This window comes from Choristoneura fumiferana, chromosome 11, assembly GCF_025370935.1.
Source record: "Choristoneura fumiferana chromosome 11, NRCan_CFum_1, whole genome shotgun sequence".
NCBI classification, from domain to species: domain Eukaryota; kingdom Metazoa; phylum Arthropoda; class Insecta; order Lepidoptera; family Tortricidae; genus Choristoneura; species Choristoneura fumiferana.
In genome coordinates, this window is record NC_133482.1 from 13116629 (window position 1) to 13136573 (window position 19945).

At 37.4% G+C, this 19945-nt stretch overlaps 2 protein-coding genes across 2 annotated transcripts in view; both read left to right on the forward strand.

Moving 5' to 3' along the window:
• LOC141433005 (egl nine homolog 1-like) overlaps positions 1–653 on the forward strand; it is a 29321-nt gene extending 28668 nt beyond the window's left edge. Inside the window, exon 5 of the mRNA XM_074094843.1 lies at positions 635–653. Within this exon, the coding sequence (XP_073950944.1) occupies positions 635–653 (19 nt within the window). The remainder of the gene's footprint in view (positions 1–634) is intronic.
• Positions 654–5443: 4790 nt separating this feature from the next.
• Positions 5444–19945, forward strand: part of LOC141432828 (egl nine homolog 1-like) — a 28745-nt gene continuing 14243 nt past the window's right edge. Inside the window, exons 1-3 of the mRNA XM_074094618.1 lie at positions 5444–6350; positions 8608–8727; positions 15754–15834. Of these exons, the coding sequence (XP_073950719.1) occupies positions 5496–6350; positions 8608–8727; positions 15754–15834 (1056 nt within the window). The 5' untranslated portion in view covers positions 5444–5495. The remainder of the gene's footprint in view (positions 6351–8607; positions 8728–15753; positions 15835–19945) is intronic.

The window sequence follows — 19945 nt, forward strand, 5'->3', positions numbered from 1 at the left end:
TTTTAAAAATTAGTACTTGTAAATATCTCAATGACTAGTTGCTATAATAATGATTAATAAATGAGAAAGTCGTGGCCTAGTGGTTTGACCCATCGCCTCTCAAGCAGAGGATTGTGGGTTCAAACCCGGCTCGCACCTCTTGAGTTTTCGAAATTCATGTGCGGAGTTACATTTGAAATTTACCACGAGCTTTGCGGTGAAGGAAAAATCGTGAGGAAACCTGCACAAACCTGCGAAGCAATTCAATGGTGTGTGTGAGTGAAGTTCCCAATCCGCACTGGGCCCGCGTGGGAACTATGGCCCAAGCCCTCTCATTCTGAGGGGAGGCCTGTGCCCTGCAGTGGGACGTATATTGGCTGGGAGTATGAAATACTTGATCTAATACTAAAATCTGTTAAAATTATAAGTTGATTTAAATAAAAGCGCAATAACCATTTTCCTATGAAAACAGTTGGTTTCTTTTTTTATTATTACATGTTATCCGGCATCATTATCCGGTATCTGGCCGGATCCTGAAAAAGTGCCGAAACTGCCGGGTACCGGATCCTAGCCGGGTACTCGGTGCATCTCTTTGTTTTCCTTGATTTGCCTGTTTTTTGACGATTACTAATGAATTGTTCTCATTTTATTCTAGCTGGAAGAAGCATTACTAAACTACCAAGATTGGATGGACCAAAAAACCAATAGACCCCGACTGAATCCCCAAGTCCCAAATTATTTAATGAACATAAATAAAGACCCACGTCTTCTGCCATCAACATCCACATCAACAGTTAATGTAGATCCTGTACCAAATGTGCAAGAAAAAGGTGTGCTGTGCATTCCTGGCTGTTCTCATAAATCTATCCAAGTAAAACCCACTATGGTCAATCGCTTGGTTGGTGCAAGGATTTTCAGAAAAAGGAAACTTTTACATTCATTTGAAGAAGAGTCATCAGAGGGACATGATCCATCGACAGTTGGAAGTACAACAGAATTTTCTGAAAATGAAAGTTCTAGTAACTTACCAATACAAAAAAGTGTAGCTGGCAGGTCTTTTATGTTAAGTTTGATAGAAAAAAAACCGTTTTCATATATTGGTGTTCCTAAACAATATTATTGGATTATTCAATATATTGCAAAAGAATTAAAGATACCTTCTTTACATATTATAATAACATTTTATAAGTTAAAAAATAATGAAACATTCGCCAAAATAAAAGACCTTTTTGAAATTTCATTAACTACATTGTGGAGAATATTTAACAAATCTTTGAAAGCACTGAGTTTATTTTTTAGACAAGTAATATATTGGCCAACAGCCCTGGACATTAAGAGGAACCTTCCTACTGCTTTTACTACAAGCAAATGTTCAGGCAATAATAGATTGCTTCGAGGTAGAAATAGAAAAGCCTAAAAAACCTGTAGACCAGGCCCTTACATGGTCCCAATACAAGAATTGTAATACCATAAAGTATTGATAAGTGCTACCCCAGATGGTTTTATAAATTTCGTGTCCGAAGGTTATGGAGGACGTATTAGTGACATGTATTTAGTTGAACAAAGTGGATATTTAGAGATAATACCAGCTAATGCTACTATACTAGCAGACAGGGGTTTCAAGCATTTAGAATCACATTTAGTTAAGAAATCTGTAAAAGTTCTGCGCCCGCCTAGTGTACTCAAAGGCACAAAAATGACAAAAGCAGAGGTGATTGATAGTAAAATTTTAGCTAGTTTACGCATACATATAGAAAGGGTTATCAGGAGGGTAAGACTTATTAAAATGTTGAAGCCACATGCTGTTGTAAATAATAAATTATTAAACATACTAGATGAAAAGATACTTAACAAGGAACAGCTAGATGGCACCTATCAGTTGCTTGCAACTGCCTGCTGATAATTTATATAATAATAATATAATATAATAATAATGATGCAGTGGTAGTTGCTTGTGGACTTATAAATTTACAGTCGCCTGTCATAAGGAAGTATTAGGCATTGGAAGGCCAATTTAGGCCAAAATCAGTGAATAATTATTAATTTTGGGTTTTTATTTATCAAAGTGTAACAATATTCAAGAAAACTGTATGTTATATTTGTATAATTTTTGATAACTGTGTGTTACTATAAATGGTATAACTAATAAAAGAGACACAATACGATTCATTGACTTTTATTTATCATAATGTACAATATCTAACATTTTCCTAAAAATAAATTTCTCCCAAAACATTTCACCTTCTTTCACTAACTTTTCTGCAAACAATCTGTCATAGTACACCCAGTGTTCATGGTAGGATTTATTTCTTTCGAAGTCTGGATCAGCTATACATAATAAAGCTTTTTTCATGTTCATCGCCAACATTTGCAGCTGTATTTGGGCATTACATTTAGCCGATATCACACTATCTTTAACATAGCTTTCCATAGTTTTATTACTACTAGGGCATTTGATTTCTACGGTGAAGCCATGTTCTACACATAATCCATCTGGTGATGCCCCTACAAAAGGTGTGATTAATTTAAATCCACATTGAATTATTTCAATATTCATTTTTTTCATTATTTCATTCACCACTTCTTTTCCAAACGTTTTCCTCTTTTGATAGCCTTTGTTTCAGGAATCTTATAACCTCCAAGAATGGATTTAACTAATGCTCCATCAGTGCTGCACTTTGTGCATTCATAAATCTTTGATGCAGTAACTCGCCCCTGCCTTAAAATATGCCACAGCTGACTGTGAGCTTGGCTGCGTGTTTGGTTTTCAATTTCATCAATTACCTCTTTAGTTAATTTATTTTCGACAAAGATTTTCAATTTTGTGTAATCTGTTAACTCATCTTGGATGAACTAGTTGTATAGTAATCCAGTAAAAGCTTGAAAACTCTGAAACTATCCAATGTTATTACTGTATTGTTATAGTCAGAAAACAAAGAATCTTGCATATTTCTTTTCCGACATTCTTGTAAAAATGCAGCTTTTTTAAGAGAATTAGGAAGATTGGTTGTTGCTGGCAAACGTTTTCCCATTTCTTTGGCTAAAATACATTTATCTTGAGTCACTGCCGCCGAGAGTTTTGGCTGGATCCAATAGCAGCGCACAGATGTGACTGAAGGCTCTTCAGTCCGCTTAATAAGCCACATGATAAAACAAATTGAATGTTTGCATCCACCCTGACTTGCAGCACAATCTTCACATTTCACATCCAATATTGTTTCTTCTGCCTCGTTAATGCTTGCGACAACTGAGTACATTTTAGTACGAACTCGGTGCTCAGGAGTTACTCTGCCCTTGATAAAGCACACAGCATTCTCTCGTTTCACTTCCACATAGCCTACAGAAGTTTCGACGTAAGCATCCCTTGATGACAATAAAACCTTAGCTCCCCGGATCTCGGCAACGTTAAAGGAGTCGTTTTCACGCATGTATTGCAACAACATCATATAGTCCACCTTGGGAAGGTTGCGGCTGTCTGCCATGGCATAACCGTCCGAAACTTTCATGGCAAATCAATTTATTAAATATAACAATGCTTTTTCAATACAAAACGAACAACCTCGGCCACACCTCGGCTAACAACACAACACTGCAGGGCTACTACGAAACTCGAAGTTCGTGTCGTGTGGTCGTCCCTCTAACACTTACACTATTTAATACGAGAGCGAGAGGGACCGCACGACACGAACTTCGAGTTCCGAGTTTCGTAGTAGCCCTACTGATATTTGAATGACACCGATATTTTTTGACATTGACACCTTTTTGACATTTGGCATTTTTATTCATAATAATTAGATGGGCAAAGGTAAATACTATGACAATGCCTCACTTTGGATTTTTTGAAGATTTTTGTGAATATTTCGTTAAATAAGTAATAAAAAAAAATAAAAAAATATGGAATGGAATACTTAAACATAAAGCTCTAAATGGTTGTCGTACTTTAGTAATTATTTAAAATTGAAATGTTGTGAATTGCCCATCGGTAGCTATTGTCGACAAAGATGTGATTAGATTTTAAGCAGTTAATAAAATGAATCACGTAAAGTGGTTTTATTTCTATTGAAAAAGATGAGCAGACGACAGCAACCGAGAGAGACTAGTTGCGCTTTGTTTTTTTTAATATATATTTTTTTTGTAAATAAAACTCTTCTTGTACATATATACTTACTTACTTCAAACAATGAGGCTGTTTCATTCAACACAACCAAACATCCCTAAAACTATAACTGTTGATTTTGTTATCATAGATCACAGATATATTAATGCGAAACGACACATTTAGAAAGTGTTCTGTAGAAATTTGGTACCAAAACAGGTTATAGGCCTAATAATAAGCGATCTTCTTTGTGCATTGCTATCACTAAATAACACTGTTTGAAGAACATGAACATATTACAAGCATTTTAAAAACCAGGGAACGGATATAAAATATGAAAACACGATTGTATTGGCCAAATCCCTTTCATCATCATTATCATGTCAGCCGAAAGACGTCCACTGCTGGACATAGACCTCCCCCCAAGGCTCTCCACTCAGACCGGTCTTCATCATCATCCCAGCCTATATACGTCCCACTGCTGGGCACAGGTCTCCTCTCAGAATGAGAGGGCTAGGGCCGTAGTTCCCACGCGGGCCCAGTGCGGATTGGGAACTTCACACACATCATTGAATGGCTTCGTAGGTTGTGCAGGTTTCCTCACGATGTTTTCTTTCACCGTAAAGCTCGTGGTAAATTTCGCAAATGTAATTCCGCACATGAATTTCGAAAAACTCAGAGCGGTCTTGTAAATCCCTTTACTTTTAACAAAAGTAAAAAGCTACAGCCAGAAAATCTAGGTACTTTATTGACTAATTGACTACACCTACTTTCGTAAATGAACGTTATCGCTTTGCTCTAAAACCTCTTTTGTCAAACCCTGTCAGACCGCTAATCCGACGGTCCAACGCGGCTGGACCAGTCGGGATGAGGTTTTTGTTTGACGCGCTGATGACTTGCTTAAAATAATCCATGGCACGCCACTTGATTGTTTTGCCCATGTATCAGCAGTAAATTTCCAAAAAAACTCTATTTTAACACACGAAGTACTAAACTCACCAAGTCGCAGAATAGATTTTGTTTTGTGTTACAAGCTCAAATGTCTGTTTTCTTATACTCTTTTTGTTCTGTTTGCCGATGACATTTAAATAATGTTGCCACTCAAATAATAGCTGGGTACAGCTTTCATTAGCCAAACAAACAAAGCAATGTTTGTTTGTCTAACAATGTTAAACAAAGAGCCTTAACTGATCGTTAAATTAATTTTATTTACATAATTGCTTTATAAGTCGCTGATTCCACCAATGTCGAAGTTGTAAAAGGCACTATCGGTACCATGGATCGGTACCAATCGGTACTAAAATCGCTTAGTTAAAAACAGAAAACGCCATTGAATATGACAGTTGCAACTGTCAACTCACTGACAGTCGCGTACGACCAAGGAAAGGACTTCGTTTTCTTTCACTTTAATCGCTTCAGAATGAATCAAGAAGGCGCACAGGCTTGTTGCGCCGTTTGCAACAGCAAGACAGTAAGGAGATGTTCGCGCTGTCTCAGTATTAATTATTGTAATAAGGAACATCAGCGCCAGGACTGGAAAAGACATAAACCCGAATGCATACCCAAGACTGCAAAACAAGGTTCGAGCATCAATAAAAACGGTGAAGCTTCAACATCCAGCACAGACGTTACGAGAATAAGGGATTCGTTGGACAGATTAGTCAGTGGAGCCAGCAGCGAACCGGAGACCAGGGAACCCGGTAGTGCAACAAGTGATACGAGACGTTTGAAAAAAACGAAGAATAAAAACCCACATAAAGAGGGTAGTGTTAGTGAGAAAAAAAACTCTGTGAATTCGCGACCGAACTCAGCCGTGTTGACAAACAATAGCGTGATCTCTAGTGTTTTATGTGATAACAAGGACAAAGTCAAAGGCAGTGCCATAACTTACGAGGGGTCGTCAGAACAGGACATTTTAAGTGAAACAGCTCAACAGTTGACTGCTGTGGACTTTTCTACGGGAAATTCCATACACGTTGTTAGGCCAGCCAAGCCTGAGGCTAACATGTTGGCGGTAGCAGGTTACTCGGGGGAGCAGACTGCTCCAATGAGAGAATACCCAGAAGCAACCCTTCAAGGGACTACTGCGCCTTTTACGCAGCCTCAAAACAGTTTCCTAATAGACCCCAATGATAGGTGGTATGATATCTGCCAGCAAGTGATTAGAGACATGACCCAGTATGGGCTCTGTGTGTTGGATAATTTCTTAGGCAAAGAAAGGGGACACTTAGTGTTAAGAGAAGTGCTCAACATGTACAAATCGGGAATATTTCAGGTAAGAGTTTTAAAATTAATTTAATTGTTCATCATAGCTTTTTTATTGGTATTCTTTTAAAACAAGTTAGTAAACATTTAAAAATAAACTTTTTGGTATGAATATAAGTCTGGCTGGATAGAGAGGAGGATCAAATGTGTACTGAGCGGCAAAAATTCTGGCCCTCAAATTTTGTGCCAGTGAGTATAAGAAACTTTTTTTTCTGAAAAAAGTAATAATGGCTAAGTTTGCTAGAGAATAATTTGTTTTTAATTGGCTAGAGAAGATACTCCACATTATTATTGTAAACATTCTTCCTTTGCCATGGTGATTTCCTTGCTTGTTATTGTATGGAGCTACTAAGTGATAGTGAATAATAAAATTATGATTCAATTGTTTGTTACAGTCTATTCGCCATGTTATTTGAGGTCCAGTCACAAGTGTAACAAATTTAAAAATTCAAATATTTCAAAATAATCATTGAATAATTCTAAATTAGGCCTTCCACCATCAAGTATCTGTTGCTTAATATTCTTTGGAATAAATTTTCAATGCAGAATAAAAAAAAACAAATCCTAGATTTCTTCACTAAAAATACTAGGTAGGTAAACCATACAGTAATTGGCCACGTTACAGTAATTGCCCACTTGAATTTTTTATATGAAACAACAATAATACAAATAATTTAATGATAAAAGCGGCTAGATTATTATAATTAGCATGATATTTGTTATGATTTATCACCACTTTTCTTTGTAAGTTTTTGATTTAATTTAAGTGGGCAATTACTGTACCGTGGCCAATTACTGTATGGTTTACCCTATAACTGTTCCTTTACTAGAAATTTATTCATTCATTTGATATAAAAAATTTTTACTGCTGCTGGCTTTTTATTATTTGAATGTTTCAACATTTTTTTTATGAATTGACTGTACATTTTAATAGTACTTGAACGCGTGCGGCATATCACAAAATGTTTCTTGAATGGCATCCTTTATTTTTTTGTTCTAATTCTATCTCTAGTGGTCAAACATTGCAAAACTTGGAATGTTAATAGAGGTAAATACTAAATATCTGTTATTTTTTTTTTAGAGGCTACAATAGATCTCTGCAGGCAGATGTTATGCTATAATCAATATTATCAAAAACCAGTAACTTCAACTTTTTCGTTTTTGAAAACCGGTTGCTTTAGGTTAGCACCCACTACTGCCAATGACTCCTGACAGCACAAAAACCAGTAAATGAAGCATGTTGTACACTTATTTTAAAAAAATGATGTTGTAGAGGTAATCAATATAAATTATGACTTGGTAAGTTCCAGCTATCTATTACGGTTTTCTAAATATAGCTCTAGACATACAAGGTTCCACATAGGCGTAAAGGCGTATATAGAGGGGGGGGCCGGTGGACAGTATGGTCTAGTGCCCACCCCAGGATGTTTGGCTACCAATTCAAAATTCTATAATACTGATATCTTCACACAGCCAGCCCCCCCCCCCCCCCCCCCTACATAAGCCAATGGGGTGCCATTTGTCAGCATTTCAATATGAGACCCTAAAAAGAGAGTCTGTAATTGTATATTTTCACTGTGTTGTAAAGCTACTTTGTAATTGTTCTAGATTATGTATGGCCTATTAAAATTCCTTTCTTTTTTATCTCCTGATATCATTGTTATTTTCCGTGCTAATCAAGCATTGCAAACATCTGATTGTTGTTATCAAAGATTATTCAGCTACTTCGCAGAAAAAAGGTAATGAAAAATATATTAGACCTGTCATGTCAAACTGTTTTGTACAATATTTCAAAAAAACTAAAACATGGTAATTAAAATCTGTTGGGTTTTGTTATAATAAGACATAGCTCATTGCGTGAGTTTAAATTTCTGATATATTGAGCAGTATTCATAAAAAAACACTAACGATAAAGTAACTATTTTGCAAGTTTTCTGGTAATGCACTCTTGGCTTAGTTATAATATTATATCATTGTCACATTAAATAAATTTAAAGCATATTGAATTACACTAGTTAACATAAAAGATAACACCAATATAGCGGTATGAAATGCGTAAATTATAATAAGCTAACATAGTATACCCTGTGTCAATCCAATTTAATGAGAGTGTAAACAAAGACGCCATTTCATATATGCCACCAAGTGATACCAAATGTGCTATTCCTAGTGATATCTCGAGTGTGTGTTTGCTCCATATTCACAAGATAAATCCAATTTTACCGAGTGTCCATGTTTATTGTTTACTGATGCTGTGCTCTCTGCAGGCAGGCCAACTGGTCTCAAACCCGAGCAGCACAGAGGCGCAGACAGTCCGGAGCGACAAGATCGCCTGGATTGATGGAAAGGAGCCCTACTGCTATTATATCAATAAGCTAATTAGTCAAGTAAGTAATAAGTGTAATAACCTTTTTTATTTCATATCTTTTTAGACATTTTTTAATTTTTAACTGAACACCAAAGCTACCATACAACAGCTAAGCAATAGTGTCTTTTTCAACCTCGACATTGGCGGAATCATCGATAGTTTCGATGGAGCTATTTTTTTTTCTAAAAAATTGATTGATTTATTTATTTTTAATAAAAGCTTCTTTTTGCTGACTGTACTTGCATTGTCATGCAATCGTATGTATACCAAATTTCAAGTCAATTCAACCACTGAAAGTGGATCAAAATGAGCTTTCAAAATTTAACCCAAACAAACAGCAAAACGCTGGTAAATGGAGCCCTATCACTTTCCGTTCATTACTTTCTTAGTGTGTCTCTCATGACAGAGTTGCGCGAGATAATTATAGGGATAATTCTTCATCATCATCATCAGCTGAAAGAAGTCCACTGTTCAACAAAGGCCTCCCCCTTAGAATGCCACAATGAGCGACAACTCGCCTCTTGCATCCACAGTTGTCTGCAAGTCTCCCGTCGTCGATCCACCTAGGCTTTGTCAGCGCTTCGTCTTCCAGTTCGTGGTCATTCGATCCCGCAACGATCTGTTCTTTGATTGTTGATTTCATGTTAGTTGTATTGTAGCTACTTGAAATGTAGTGGCTAGTGGAGATGCAAGGCACGTGATTGGTTGTAACTCTGTCGGGATTTCCCCGTCAATTCACGGTCTTGTGAGGAAAATCGTTCTATGTTTAGTTGTTTAATTTGAGTGCCATTAGAAAGTGGTGGAAAATTGTGCTGATTTTGATACGAGTTGCATATTATATTTTACGACCAAATAAAAAGAAGAAAAAGTTGTTAGTGAACCTTACTACGAAGCTTGGAGTCCCGAGTTCGATTCCCTCTCAGACTGAACAGAACATTTATTTTCGAGCAGTTTAATGCGTTTAGGGGCATACATGTCCAAATGTCAGAAAGTCCAGGTGTCACATTGTCCATGGTCAAAAAGTCCGAAGGATGAAACGTCCTAGTGTCTAAAAGTCCTAGCGTCAAAAAGTCCATGGTCAAAAAGTCCAAAGGATGAAAACATCCTTGTGTCTGAAAGTCCTAGCGTCAAAAAGTCCATACTCAAAAAGTCCGAAGGATTAAACGTCCTAGTTCTGAAGGCCTGAATCCCATAATGTCTCATTGTATAAAAATATGACTAACACAACTAAATGATAAATATAACTGAAATAGATTAGAGAGCTAGATTGCTCATCTGCATTATTTCCAGTCTGTTATCTAACACCCTGAGACCCATTCTCAGTAAGATCCAGATGCATCTATGATGCTTCGTACATGTCATGTCGAGTCGACAAGAATTGACCAGCTGATCCAGTCATGCAGATGGACTGGGGCCTCATTCTACATTGTCTCTTTCCATATTGTTATCGTATTGTCTACGTGGTGGCAGCTCTTATTGACTTGACAGTAAAGGATCAAGTCGAAAACAATTTGATTGCAATAGGTGTAAACAAAACCAAATTAGAATGAGTGAGACCCCTGGACTCTCGGACATATGGACTATCCGACATTAGGGCATTATAACCTTTGAACTTTTTGACAATGGACAATGTGACACCTGGACTCTCAGACATATGGACTATCCGACATTAAGGCATTATAACCTTCGAACTTTTTGACAATGGACAATGTGACACCTGGACTCTCGGACATATGGACTATCCGACATTAAGGCATTATAACCTTCGGACTTTTTGACCATGGACAATGTGACACCTGGACTTTCTGACATTTGGACATTTATGGCCCTAAACGGTTTTAATGTTATACTAATGACGAAAATTTTACTAAATGTACCCTGCAAGCATTTTGTAGCGCTCGTTCTTGCATTGAGGTTTTTAAACACGATCTTTTTTCTTGCAAACAAAACCTCTCCTGACAATTACCGTTTTGCAGTGATGCGCGAACAGTTCAACAATTCATATTTTTTATTTAATCTTGACAACTAGATAGATGATTTTCGGATGTTGTTTTCAAGTAACGTGATTGCAAAATCGGTGTCTTGGTCAAAATCACTGGTTGGAGGCAAGAGAGATATAAGAATACCTATCCCATAGTTAAATATTTTCCCCGATGATGATGATAAAGAAAAGAAGGAAAGAAGACATTTATTCACATTCACAAAGATACACAAATACAACTTAATTTTAAAATAAGAATAAACAACAAAAAAGAAAGAAAACAAAAAAAAACAAACATGAAAATTACCATCATGATGATGATGATGATCATGATGGTGATGATACAATCCTAGTATGTAGGTATTATGTTTTATGTTATTAATTTATTGGTTTTACGAATCAGCGATGACTGTACTTACTTTACTGCACCTAACGTACCTAGTATTACATAGGAACCTTCGTATAGTCACGTATGTTTGCCACTTGTAAATAAATAGTTACCTACTCAGAGATAAAACTTCATTAAGTACAATGTGAGTAATTCTTAAATATTCAATAATGTAGGTACAGTTCAAAAGTACGCAATTGTTGTCACATACAAATAGCAGTCCGCGTGGGTGTCCTAAATCATTAATGGACCTGTAGGGCTACTACGAAATTCGAAGTTCTTATCGTATCATCCCTCTCACTTTCGTATGAAATAATTAGAGATGAAACGGATAGTGGTTTGGCCGGATACCGGATATTCGGCGGGGCCGTTGGCCGGATAGCCGGATATTCGGCCTAGTTTTACGTACAATTAAATTAAGCTAATTTGAACATGCGCATGACACTCCGTGCAGATTGCAATTGCAACTTGTAGAGTATAATTAATTAACATAGGGGCTGTTTCACCACCCATTGATTAATTTTAACTGATGGATAAATATGATGTCGTTTCTGTTTGTTTTGTTTGAATAGACGCGAGACGGTATCAAATTTATCCGTCAGTTAAAATTAATCAATGGGTGGTGAAACAGCCCCTTAGAATAATAAACTGATGTCAATAATTGATAAATTCATAAATAAATACCAGTTTTTAATCATAACTATAAGTTTTTTACCATCCGGATAGTACGCAACTATCCGGTATTCGGCCGAATAGTAAAATAGTGGCCGGATAGGCCGGATACCGGATACTGGTCCGATATCCGTTGCATCTTGCATCTCTAGAAATAATATTAGCGACAGCGGGACGGTACGATACGAACTTCGATTTTCGAATTTCGTAGTAGCCCTCCTGAGCCTCTAGTGTTATTATTATTATTATTTAGAAGCCTGTAGAGGTGTCCTACTGCTGGGCAAAGGCCTCCCCCCATGTCCTCCATTCTACTCTTTCTTGGGCGATCTCTGGCCAGCTGCGAAGAAAGGCGTCCAGATCGTCCCGCCATCGACGCCTGGGTCTGCCTCTAGTGTTGCGTTTCAATAAAACATTCGTTTACTATTCGAAGACGTAAGTAAATCGAGCGTTCGACGGTCGATACCAGACGATACGTAACCGCCACATGTCCACGGTGCGGCGTCGTCACCCGTTTTCGTTACGATACGCGGACGAAATAGTTTACGTGCAAACCTACACTCACAAAAGTTGTTGCGCAAATTTTACGCTAGAGGCGCTGTCCGTATTTCCATACAATTTGAGATTTTAACGCGAACGCAATAGAGACGTTTTTTTGTGAACGGGAAAATACACTAAGCGTACTGAAGTGAAATCGGGGAGCAACTGCGAACAGCTACGATCGCGCTTCAACCGACGATCATGTCCATTCTATCTAGAGTGTAATAAAGGCTTAGAAGAACTTCAGCTAGGTATAGATCATCGTCCCTCTATGAAACCTAGGTTTCAGGAGCATTTTCTTGCACGCTGCTCTGCAATCTAGTTGCTCTCATATTAGTTTCGCTTGCATAACCAACAAAACTAGTGCTTACAATAAACTGTTTGATTCGTCTATTATGTATGACCGGATGGCCAAGTGGTTAGAGAAGTGACTACGAAGCTTGAGGTCCCGGGTTCGATTCCCGTGTCGGGGCAGATATTTGTATGAAAAATACGAATGTTTGTTCTCGAGTCTTGGATGTTTAATATGTATTTAAGTATTTATTTATGTTTATCTGTTGCCTAGTACCAATAGTAAAAGCTTTGCTTAGTTTGGGACTAGGTTAATTGGTGTCAAGTGTCACATGATATTCATTTATTTATTATTTATTTATTTCGGTGAGATATACACAACACATTGCAAATAAATGAATATATGAATTAGGTATACCTATAAATACACATTGTAGGTACAAGTATAAGTTACGGGTCCAATGTCGGGGTATTTTAGTTTTACAAATAGATAAGGACAGCGTATGAGTAAGCGGTATTTCAGTTTTCGCGCCGTCTGGCGCCGCGTTATCGCTATCAAATTACGAACATCGCCATTATAAACGTTTTATAGAAATACCAGCTCTTATCGCACTCTGAACGTCCTATATCGCCTCGCGAAAATTTTATCGGTGATATATGCTTATATAGAGTAGAATAGAATAGAAATACGTTTATACAGCCTTAGTTTTATGATAAAGAATATAGGAATTATATATATAGGTGAACTACTGCTACTGCTACCCTACTATTAAACTTTTACTAGACTCTACCAAATTTAAAAGCTTTTTTTGCAAATGGGCCGCAGCGCTTTCTGGACACAGTTGTTTTTAGGGTTCCGAAGCCAAAGTGGCAAAAACGGAACTCTTATAGTTTCGCCCTGTCTGTCTCTCCGTCCGTCCGCGGCTTTGCTCAGAGACTATCAATGCTAGAAAGCTTTAATTTTGCACGGATATATATATAAACTATGCCGACAAAATAGTACAATTAAAAAATCAAAAACAATTATTTAGGGTACCTCCCATAGACGTTAAGTGGGGGTGATTTTTTTTTCTCATCCAACCCTATAGTGTGGGGTATGAAAAAATTCAGAATGGTAGTAAGTATATCAAACTTTCAAGGAAAACTATAACGGCTAAGTTTGCTTGAGAATTATTAGTAGTTTATGAGTAAATAGCAGCCTAAGGTATAAAATATACCTGAACTTGGAAGATTCCGTATAAAATACGAAATCCTTAGAAAAATATTACTTAATGTTTTCGTAATGGCTATGGAACCCTATTTTGGGCGTGTCCGACACGCTCTTGTTTTTTTTTATTCGACTGGATGGCAAGCGAGCAAGTGGGTCTCCTGATGGTAAGAGATCACCACCGCCCATAAACATCTGCAACACCAGGGGTATTGCAGATGCGTTGCCAACCTAGAGGCCTAAGATGGGATACCTCACCAAGCCAAAAAAAATGCGCCCGTCACTACGTTATAATTGTTAGAAGTTTAATGACATGTCCCATGTTTTTTTGGAGTGCGTCCGTAATATAGACTTGAGAAGAAGAGTTCTTTGGCTTAGGTTCCATGGTCAGGTCAACTGTTGATTAAAAGAACCGTCATCCGACAAAGCAATAAGCTTTATTATACCTAATGCCATCCACGAAGACGCGTGATTTTGTCTAAATTAGACATTAATGACATTGTAATAAGAACCACGGCACGCGTCATCGTGAATGACTCTACCTATCTTTATTATACCATTTCACCTTTGAGTGAGGAACTACTACGTAAGCACCATGAGACTGACATGATCTGATCACCTGAAGTGTTTAACCTCGACAATAATTAGGAAAAAGAAACGCGCTAGAAAGGCATTTTTTTTAAACTGTTTACAAATTCTATATTGCTATTTAACCACATATCAAATTAAATCTTTAAGTACCAAATTAAATTGTTAAAAAATATGGCTATTGAAACTGATTAGGTACCTAGATATCATTGTGGGTCTGTCCAGCAATGGACGTCTTACAGCTGATGTCATGGTGATGATTTTTTTTTCCTTGCTGGCAATGTATACATATTATTATTTATCATTTGGTTATTTGATCAGAAGCTTATCATTGCCTTGTGAATTAGGGCCCTTACTTAAATGAAGTGCTTGCGATGATATCAGCTTTGTTTGATCGTTCGATGAATCAACTCCATCTTAAACATCATACAATTTATGTCATTTACCCCCTGTCATTTGACTTATCAATGGGTGGTGAAACTGCCTCTTAAAGTCATAAATTTTGACTTACAATTCAGATTATTAATTAGATTTGCAGGTGGTAGGACCTTGTGCAAGGTCCGCCCGGATTGCTACCGCCATCTTGCTCGCTAATCCTGCCGAGAAGCAGCAGTGCTTGTGCTGTTGTGTTTCGGCGTGGAGAGTAAGACAGCCGGTGAAATTACTGGCACTTGAGGTATCCCATCTTAGGGGTATTGCAGATGTTTATGGGCGTGTGATCTTTTATCATTCAGGAGACCCACTTGCTCGTTTGCCAACCAGTCAAATAAAATAAAATAAAAAAAAGATTCCCTAATAATCTATAAATATTAAGATTAGAGAGTGGTAGTTTTTTTTTGTTATCAGCTATTGAAATAAACATATATTTTTTTTACATATGCCAAGCTTAAGATAGAAAGAGTATTGATGAATTACATGCTAGAATACAAAACCACAAACAAATCACGGGCAAAACATAAATTTAAATTCTTGTCTGTCCATAAGACGTTGTTATAGGTTGGATTGCTATTTCCACAACAACTTGATCTGACAACTTTGACAATCTGCGATATCTTGAGTTGCAACGTTGCAACAAAGTATTTTTTCATTTTTATTTTATAGGAAATATAAATTATAGACCATTATGATCATTCTTAAATAGCTACGCTCTTGTCGTTGGAGTAACTGCTACTCCACGCCACGCGGTCTTCGGCCAGCTGTTTGACTTCCTGATACGACACGACACTTTCTTGGTCAATCTTGACCTTCCTCAGCCTAGTCTTCCTTCCAGCAAGTTTTAAAAGATACTGTCGTGTCGTTCCAACTCCCCTTCTGCAATTAATGGCCTCCATTAACTTTTTCTGTATTGATATAAGTAATTAATTTTAACTTGATATTCCAGGTGGATAATATAATTCTGAGGGCGAACAAAATGGCTAACAACGGCAAACTCGGAGACTACACCATCAACGGCAGGACGAGGGTAAATATTAATACACGACGATTTTTAATCGGTGATCGGAGACCTTACGGTTTAACACACTCGAAATCACATTCGTTTTCATTTTCACCACTTCATTCTGCCACACGGTACAGGATAAGGGTAGAAGGAGACGCTGAATGCGATCGCGTGCGCCCGGGCCTTAGACATAATGAGACCTAAATTCAGTAATTGAAAATCTAAGTTTTTTCCTTTGATTATTTTTATTTTTGTAAAGAACTCTTATTCGAATCTTTTATAACTTTAGTTTATTATGTGTGTCTGTTTCAAAAACATGATACGTTATGAGTATAACGTAAACGAAATCGTGAACATTTGCATAAGATCATAAGACTCACGGGGAATTCCCCATAGGCAGGCATCTTCATTAATGTATTTTATTAATAATTAATGTAGGATGACCAATGACCATGTATATTGCGTTATATAATGATTTGATAGCCGTTATTGCGATTGCGACATATCATGAAATCGCTGGTGAATTTCCGCCTGATGTCTTGAGTTCGCATCTCAAGGCACTGGTACCAAAGTCATAGATGGATCAAAAAGTAACCGTTTTATATAAGCCCGTATTTCGATAGGTACACGTATAATGCTGTGTGTTATACAAATAAATTAGGCCTAACGAATTTCAAATGTAGTGTCACAAGCGGTTGAGACTATTATTAAACCGCTACATTATCATTTCAAAGTTCAACATCTCAAAAATAGGTCCATCCGTTTTGGAGCTATGATTCCAGTCTCACAATGATTCCGGGTGAATATTCGAGCGTTCTGACCGGTCGGTTAAACGTCATTACCATCCCAAGTTTTATAGCATAACGGAAGGAAAAGTTGCAAAAAAATTGATCACGCAAGATTTAGGATCGGTATTGTATTTAATTTTGACAAAAAAATAACCACGAGCATTTTTTCTTTGCCGAAACGGTAATGACGAAAAAACGCCGCAAAATCGTTCCACAGTCTCACATCGATCCTCCTAGCGGTCGAACACTCATTGATCGATCACACACACTCATAGCGATCGAACATATACTCGTATCACCCCTTTTGGGTCGGGGGTTAAAAACGCCCTAGTCCTAGAATATTTATGTTGCCATGCTCTTGCAGGGCGTCACATGTGTACTATATTATATTTCCACAAACTTTTCTAATTCTATACACTAGGACGCTTCGGGAGCATCATTATAAAAATGCGATCATGACTTAAGAAAGGACAAGGAAAATAAGCAAAATCGAGTCCCATTCCATTCACGAGGTATTCGTCATTTTATTGGGGTACCTGTTGATTCACAAAATGTGACTACATACATACTTTCGATCTGCCACTCACGTGCAATACCTCTTGATCCACTGGTTAAGATCTGTGGTCTGGTCTATGTATTGATCATTAAAATTAATAATTTGAATGAGATCGGGAGTCATTGAGAATATTTTGACAACAAGACAGCGGCAACACCTTCAGGCTAAGACAATATAGCAAAAATGGCTAAAGTAAGAAAGATACTTTTCCTGATCGCTCATAGCTTCGAGTTTACCATGAAAAGAAAAAACTGATGGTATGTTGATGATTTTCGCACACTAGCAAAAGCGTGGTTTAACCGCGATGCGCCAGGAGTTCAAAACTTAATTTGTCCAGAGCCGTTTATAGGAAGAATAGTGAATGATATTGACAACAAAAACATTCCTAAAAGCTGCACTACTAATCTCTACCAGTTATTGGTTAACCTAAAAAGATCTGAACAGGTAAATGGTGGAAAAACCGCACTGGCGGATGCACAACGGACGTTAGTTTACACTGGTGTAGCAATGTTTACGATTTGTCACATCACGACTCAGCTGTTAATAGTTACTTTGGGAAATAAACACGAGTGTAGTAACCCCGATCAATAATATTATGTTTCGAATCGTATCGTGGGGTGACTTGATATCACAGAATTAAGTGCAATGCGTTCCGTTGTTTTTGCTGTTATAATACGTATCGTGTAGAGTCAGGTTTGAGTGAGATGCCCTAGTGGACATTATAACTCTCGCTTCGCTCGTGCAGTAATTGCAACATCTAAATCGGACTCCAATGTACCTATTATATCATCCTGAGTCCTAACTTTTTTTAACAGATACAATGTGGTTCTTAAGACTATGTAGATCGATTAAAAAAAATTGGATATAATTTCAACATTCTTAAAATTCTTTATTCAATGAACAATGTGTGCTTTATAAAGTGCATTCGGCCGTTATTCTTAATGCTAATTTGTGTTACGTAGGTACGCGAGTCTTAGAGGATATAGAAATAATAACTATTAAATAAAGGCGTGTAATAATAAATAAGCAGGCCGCTACTATGTACTTAATCATTTTATTTGTATACTTTTCTAAGGTTTTTTTCTTCGCAAAAGCAAGACCCAGAGTCTAACCATCAAGGGGCTTCCTATTTAACTACAGAATTATATTTTATTTTAGATTTACCACCTCGCCTCTTCCCCGCTGGATTCTATGTCGAAACAATCACATATCTAAGGAACAGCTGAGCGCGACTGATGCTTTAGCCGGATTGCAATATCGCAATTTCTTCACCGTGCATGTGTGCCACCTACGTAGTCAGGATTTTGCCCCAGTTACGTTAGCAATCATTTTGGCAAGCATGTAACACTGTTGGCATGTAGTCTCATAAACATATTATACCAGTTCTTTATCACTCTTTATTGACACTTAAAGCCTAATGGCTTTAAAATATGCATAACTAATGAGTCAGATATCGGCCGAAAAGTGTTAAGGCCACCGGACTCGAGATTGACAGATTCTATTATTTTTTTTCGAGCTGTCTTCACGCTTCTTGACCTTATTTTTTTCGCCTAGCTCATCCGCTGATATTGCCAAGGCAGTAGGTGAGCCAATTAGTACCTTCTTAAGAATCACTAAACTATCACACATCGACTTTACTAAGTATATTATTTTAAGACTACCTTAGCATTCATTGCAAATTTATGTTTCTTACATCAAACTAGTAATAAATCGCAGTTCGCACAGCTCTCAAAGCGTTATCATACCTTGGAAAGCGTATCGCATTAGAATCGCCGCCTTTTGCGATAATAACCAAAATAAAGGCGACGCATGCGCTCTACTGTTTTGCGTACGTGACTCCGAGCATGGCCGCCGCGGGGGAAGCGGCGCGGGGGACATTGTAAACACCGAGCGAATCCCACGCGCCCACTGTTTACAAACTGAGCTTACGTTTTTATACAGCCATTTTGCATAGACATAACGTCCTCTTACTGAACATACACGTGTCAAACACTAAGTGGGATCTGAGGTCATTGGTTTGCGGTTGCGGGCTTATCATAAATGCGGAACTGAATTGACAGCAGAAGAATTTGCAGTCGTATAAACGTGAACGAGTTTATTAATATTTACTTTCGGCCTTAGAAGAGACAGCTTGGCTTCGAATCATCGTTTATTTAGTGGAAAAATAAAACTTACTTACTTTCTAGTGTTTTGCAAGTATGTGAATTCTGCTGTGATCAGATCTAATAATTATATTCCGATTCTACTGGCTGGCTTTCCAAACGCCAGTCGGGCGCCGCTTAAAAATAGATTGAAAAAGTTTGGCGCGTGCCAGTACGTTGTTCCATTTTCAAATTCAAATAGCGTTCAGCTGTTGTCGCTGGCCGGAAATGACATTGGGACAGGTCGCGGTTGCCGGCATTGATATGGCAAGGGTGATCGAGTAAACAGCCTGTAATTTAAAATAATTGTGGCCAGGATGATAATTGACGTTAGTATAGGTCAGGTCTTATCTGTACAACCGGAATTTATGAATCTGGGTCGTGCCCTGAGGTAATAAAGAATTATTTTATGAGGTATCTACGTGGTCTTCAGATATAAGACCCCTTATACTTACTCCAGAATTAGGCGAACCACCTTGACAGTTCATTACACAAATGTTGCCACAGTTTCACCACTGCTGTACTTAATATCGATATTTAAAAAAAACTTATCTAATATCGATATTTAAAGAAAAAACTTATTACGAAATAATAATAAAATAATTCTTTTATTTGAAAGATTTGGAAAAAAAATCTGGAACATCGATAAG